This window comes from Bradysia coprophila, unplaced genomic scaffold (assembly GCF_014529535.1).
Source record: "Bradysia coprophila strain Holo2 unplaced genomic scaffold, BU_Bcop_v1 contig_297, whole genome shotgun sequence".
In the NCBI taxonomy this organism is placed as follows: Eukaryota; Metazoa; Arthropoda; class Insecta; order Diptera; family Sciaridae; genus Bradysia; species Bradysia coprophila.
Window position 1 is genome coordinate 1436744 of NW_023503555.1, and position 6100 is coordinate 1442843.

The 6100-nt window shown below is 34.2% G+C and overlaps 1 protein-coding gene across 1 annotated transcript; it reads right to left on the minus strand.

Moving 5' to 3' along the window:
* Positions 1–4108: 4108 nt before the first annotated feature.
* LOC119078789 lies at positions 4109–5770 on the minus strand. The gene is made up of 3 exons (XM_037186500.1): positions 5693–5770; positions 5304–5627; positions 4109–4327 (listed from the first exon to the last, which is right to left on the minus strand). Exons 1-3 carry the CDS (start codon positions 5697–5699, stop codon positions 4275–4277), a joined length of 384 nt encoding a protein of 127 aa, XP_037042395.1. The 5' UTR covers positions 5700–5770; the 3' UTR covers positions 4109–4274.
* Between the last annotated feature and the right edge of the window lie 330 nt (positions 5771–6100).

Genomic DNA, 6100 nt, shown 5'->3' on the forward strand with positions numbered 1-6100 from the left:
TGAAAATGAGACCATTATTATAAGCGGCTTCACAATATTTGTAAACTTAATTCGTACGAAAAAAGTTCGACGAGCGAGGATAATGTTTGCCTATAAAACGAATCTAAAATTAAAGACCTTATTATACCAAAATCGAACCCATTGTGTGTTTTTCCGTTGATTGTGATGCTCTACAAAAATTATAATCCGATACCCCTACTTAATAGCACTTCAAACGGTGTGAAAGATACCACAATAATTTGTATGGTTCTGAAAAGCAGCCGATTCCGTATTATAACATTAATAACAAAACAACAATAGTTCGTGTATGCTAGGAACAGCTTGTCATCAAATTTAATTTTCACCTGCGTTTCGGTAATAACAATTCATTTTCACATATTTTTTGATCATTATAACTCGTGCGGCAGCAGCACCACCAACTTTTTTTTTGTTATTATTTTCTTAAACTGAAAACTGTTCAGTCTCACCGTGCCGTGTCAATTATAAATTATTGTCCAAAACAATTGTGAATTTTTTTGGTTATCAAGTTCTGTGTAATTAGATTCATCATTCCATTGTTGAAATATTTGCGATCGGAGATCGGAGTGGTTGGTATGCTTTGGATTACCTACTAAAAACTGTATAGGGAAATTTGAAAGAGGCGAAAGAGAATTATTATGTTTTTGCATGTCTCAAGCGGAGGAGGTAAGGTCGTCAGATCGCATACAGCTCATAACCAGTACAATTGTCAAATCTGTTAATTCTATTGATTACTTTCAACCAATTGATGCAAAATCTTTTACTTCATTAGTTTTAACATACATTTTGAAATAAAAGAGCGCATAGCTCAACACTTATTTTTGTCGACCGAGTCAATAACGGATGACTTGCAAGAGGTCTTCACCCTGCAATTGCTATTTAAACGATCGCCATTTAAGTTTTCTTCAAAGCCTTGAACCGTGTGCGATGTAGGTAATTTGTTGTTGCCTTGTGCCGTAGGAAAAGATGATGATGATGATTTAAATTTTCTTATTTTAAGTGAAGAAAAGCCACTATGAGCTGTGATGTTCTTAATCAATTTTCTTTCTACTTACTTCATAGAAGTGTAACCCATCACCAATGACACCTTACAGGTAAGTTCGGGAAGTCTTTTTGTCAGTTCATAATTTAATTTGAAATGCCACTATAGGACAGTAACAATAGTTTTCAATCAACAACACAAGCATCGGCTGAACCGACGAGAACTCCAGTATACTAAACAGCCTAAGAGGCTTTTTACAGTATACCATAAACCACAAGTGGTCTTTAAAAGACTTTGTTAATTCCGATTTTCATAAATAATCTTTCTTTATGCAACAAGCGTCCTAATGAATTATTACGACGATACATACAATCAATCTTACGCTTCAGTAAAATCCCCCATTAAGTTCGTTCACTATTCTTTCAACGTTTAAATACAAATGGACCTTGCAACCACTCAATTAATTGGTCATTTCACGAAAATATTTAACTGATTTTCTATTTGTTCTCATCAAAACCATTAATGTTACTGGATTATTTCCACATTCAATCTCTTTTCTTTTGGTTTTGTTTCGTCCAACAAAAGATCAATCAATTGCACAATAACCCTTTTGATGTGCTGCCCATTCTGGATATTATTAACGCATAATGTATCGGAGATAACACCTCCCCGGTACGTCTTGTATCGATTTTATGTTGTTGGGTAAATAAAAGAAACTGTTTCTGGTTGTTAAAAATCATTATAAACGAAATGTTAGGCTGCCGTCCGAGAATGTTTTAATTATATGAAATTATTGACAGAATTTTTGTTGAAAGAATTTTTTTGGTGAGTGAAACTGAATTTAGGTGGAAAAAAAATATCAACGAAATTTTGTGGCACGTTTGTATGTAGTCCAGGAGCTTGTGTGATTCCGCTCGCGTTGAGACTTTAATGGAAAATTTTTGTTCTACGTTGTAGGGGTTACGAAACTATGGAAAATGTTAAAGCCATTTTCCTATCGGAAAAGCCTCTTATATGAAAAGTCAAAAGTCTTCCAACTAAAAATTTTTCTGGTGGAGTGAAAATCAATCAAGGTTTTTCCAAAAAGTGTTCCGGACTTTGGTGTAATTTTCTGTAACTATTTTAATACAAACTTTTTAAAATAAGGTGTCATTACACTCTTCTTCTATGTGTTGTAGCCGGCCGACAAAGATAAATCCAGGTAAATCTAAGATAGAGGCTGAGTAACTCAAGTATATCATAAGGCGGATTTTAAAAGTTTTGTCCACATCAACGCACTTCAAGCATGAATGGTACTCTAAACAGGGTACAGCATAGAGTACAGGGTACTCTATGGGGTACAGAAACTTACCAGTGTGTCAAACAAGACACTAGTAAAAATATATTTCCTTCAAAATTGTGCTCTATTCGGAAGCTGTCGTCGGCATGGATATGTTGTACATAGTTGTAAATTGTGATACTGCAACAAGTCTTTCAGTCACCATCATTTCACGCTTTTTCTCATCTCCCTTATTTTCATTCAAGGATTAAGGTTAGCTCTATTTCTTGGATGTAATTGATGATAGCTGGTTCAAAAATTCAATACATCTCTATGAAAGCTTTGCTGTGTCTTCAAACGGTTTTAATGATTTCTTTTCTCGTTAAAACAATTTCTTAACTCATTGAAAATAAGGTTGCTCATACATATGGCCCATTATTACTAATTTGAATTTACCGATGTTCACCTGCCTGAAGTAGTTGCAAAAGAAGTTGCAAAATTCGTAAAAGGAAAATGTTTCTTGCGACAACTTTTGCAACTACTTCAAAAGACTGGGAGCAACCTGAAGTAGTTGCAAAAGAAGTTGCAAAATTTGTAAAAAGGAAATAGTTTTTGCAACAAGCTTTGCAACTACTTCAAAAGGCTCCGATGTTCCTACATCTTCCCCTTTCTAAAAGCTGGGAATTTTACCTATTTTTGTTCGATTAACGTCTGTAATTACGACTTGTTTGATGTCACCAGAGGTCAGTTCCTAGAAATACGTGATTTCATCATGGTCCATTGCGCGGTTCATTGTCTTCAGTGTTCTAGAACTTGGAACCCACTATAAACTGAGCTAGATTTGTTGGTTCCATTCTGGAATTTAGTGATTACAAATAATAGGTCAGTTCCTTGGACAACGACTTTTGGATGATATTTTTATCTAATCTTCCATAAAATTAAAGTCATCGAGTCGTACTTTCAAAAAAATAAATTTTCTTTAATTTTTAGACTAATGGCTAGTTGTACTTAATTATTAGAATCATAAATCGTAAAGCAATAAAATTCAATCTAAAATGAAAAATTTTGGTTCACGGATGGGGCTTGAACCCATGAGTTGAAGGTTGTGGGTTCATGTCCCATATGTGAACCAACATCTTCCATTTCAGATTTAATTTCATTCCAAAACGACTTACGATTCTAAAGTCGATTTTTAATTTTTTCTTGTAAATACCTTTTCTGGGAGGAAATTGCTTTTCAACTTTTTCCAGAAAAAATGTGTTCCATTAAGACGTAAACGCGAGAGTAGCCGTTTTTGATGACACAAACTCTCTGGACTAATTATGCACCATTCTGTACGTTACCTCTGTAATTTCACTCTTTTCTTTTTTCAAAAATTCGAAAATTCTAATTGAAGCCGTGGGAAGTGAAATTAGATACCATTGGAGTAACTATTGTCAGGTATTTATGCAAATCTTTACAAAAATAAATTTGGCCGCTTGATGTCTATTTTCACATGCACAACACATATACCTGTAATCACATGCGCATGCAAAGAAAGCATTATAAATAACAATCTTCTATTTACACAATTTGCACAAAGAAAGAGATTCATTTAAAATGAGACGATAAATCCTGTTAAATCCATGTTTTTGTTTGTTGTTTCTGTAGCTAGTTAAAAATACACTTTTTTGTTGTCCGAAACTGATATGATACTATGGCCATTTCCATAGTATACACAAAATCTGTTTGATGTCTTTGCTCCTTTTGCCGACTGTTAATAGAACTGCATGCTTAAAGTGACCACCGCAATTGAATATTTACTCCATTTAAATCCGTTTACAATAAGTCTTTTTTTTTGGAAGGGTTGGCTGAACGTTTATTGAGGAACTTGTTTAGATATACCGACCATGAATGGGTATTATGGACAAATATTTAATAATTTTCATATTTCTTTTTGTTTGAAGAGCTTGCTGGGCGATCCATTTCAGAATATTAATATAATATCTTTAGCCGACGTTCCTCCATTTTAATTAGCTAAAAATTGTAATCTTGTTCACTCTTGCTCAAATTCCTGGTAACATATTGGCCTGTGAAGATTAATTTTTATTCTCTTCAATTGGTTTCTCTGGCTAAAAATGTGATCATTTGAGTATGAAATTACAGACAAAATACGATATCAATTGTAAGAAGATAAATTGTGATTATCAGTGGCGGAAGCTTTTTAAAGAAAATTGATCTCGTAAATTCTACTTAAAATTACAATTTAAAACTATGAATTCTGGTAATCTTTTTCAGACGACAAGCACTTCACAAATGTAATTGTCGAATCTTTTACTTCCTTTAATCAAAGCATTTTGGATCAAAGCATCAGTTGGAATACAGTACAAAATGTTGTACTTATACATTTTGCTATATAATACGGCATCAGAAGTGTTCATTCATCATTTTCTCTTTTCCGTATGTGCGGTGTGACGCTTCGTCTGGTGACAGTTCGGGGGTAGAAAGTTGAAAGTTTTTTGACAGTGACGAAAATCGATATTTTCTCCCCAGAGCTGTCAACTTTATTTTGGTTTTGAAAAACTGTGTTACAAATTGATCTTTATGTTTCTTGAAGAAAGCACGTCGCACAGATGGAAAACGTTGTGCTCGTCTCTGGAAGAAAATAGGAAATTCCAACTAAAGCGATTCGCGGCCTCCGCTTCTATCTGGTCTCAAAACTTCGATCTTGTTGGAATTTCCTATTTTTTCCCCTCTGTAATCAAATAATTATTGACGACCAAGCGGTGAAAAGACCAAATTCAAAGTTAAACGGTTTGGAATTTGCTTTAGTTATCCCTAGTTCAATGAAGTTTTTCCGCCTTCGACTCTGTCTGGAAACCTCTCACATGCTAAAAAAGATTTTTGGTCCTAGGTACGAAATGTACTCTTTTGTGGTGAAAAACGCAATTTTATGTTTCGTATTCTTTTAACCGGAAGCGTGAAAAATAAATTTACATGGGTGTGATGGATATAGCGGCTCTCGTGCTATTTCGATTTTTTTTCAACTGTTTTATATGTCATTACCTTCTAAAACGCCACTCACTTCGTCCGCTAAATTTTCCATGTCACGAACTACCTCTGTTAACTTATTCAGACAATTATCTTTGGTTCCATACAATACGGCTAATCCTGCCTTCGATCTTAAGTCAGCCTGTCTTGGGAGTTGAATCATTACTGCCGAATTTTTGTCAAATGTACTGTTGTATGTTTGCTTTAAATATTCATCTTCTGCGAGTTGTTCATTTGTGGCGGTGTTCCTATGATCATCGAAGGTATCTTGAGCATCGCGAAAACGTGCAGAAAGTTCTTGTGTTCCTCGTATGTAATCGTTCATTATATGGTAGAAACCTAAATGGACAAATATTTTAAGTGATGACACTCGAATGGAACAAAATTTATTTTCGGTAAATTACTGGTCATAATTTCAGATGTTTGTTTATTACACAGAAATTTGGTTTTACTATTCGCTAAAAGTCTAAAGGATAGCACTGTTTACTATGACAGAAGATAGATTTACTGCTTCAACGATATGAAATTTCGTTCTTTAGAACGATTATAGAAACAAGCACATCGCTAGAAAATTATTAAATCTATTCAATTGCTCTGAATATACTCCATAATGTCTGAGACCAAAGCAGCTGCCTTACTGACCCAAAATCTTTTACTTCATTCGTTGCAACATACATTTTCGTACATAAGAACACTAGCCAAAGCATATCGCCTATTTTTGTCGGTGTTGTCGAATGATTTTCCGATTTTTATTCTTAAAGTCAACAGTATCCTGGTCGAGTTAAGTTATAAACGATAAAAAAAAATCTATC

Bases quoted from the DNA above. Each gene is read 5' to 3' on its own strand.
- LOC119078789 (XM_037186500.1), bottom strand. The intron at 4,328-5,303 runs GTAATGACATAT...TAATCTTCACAG, and splicing joins AGTGAGTGGCGTTTTAGAAG to GCCAATATGTTACCAGGAAT.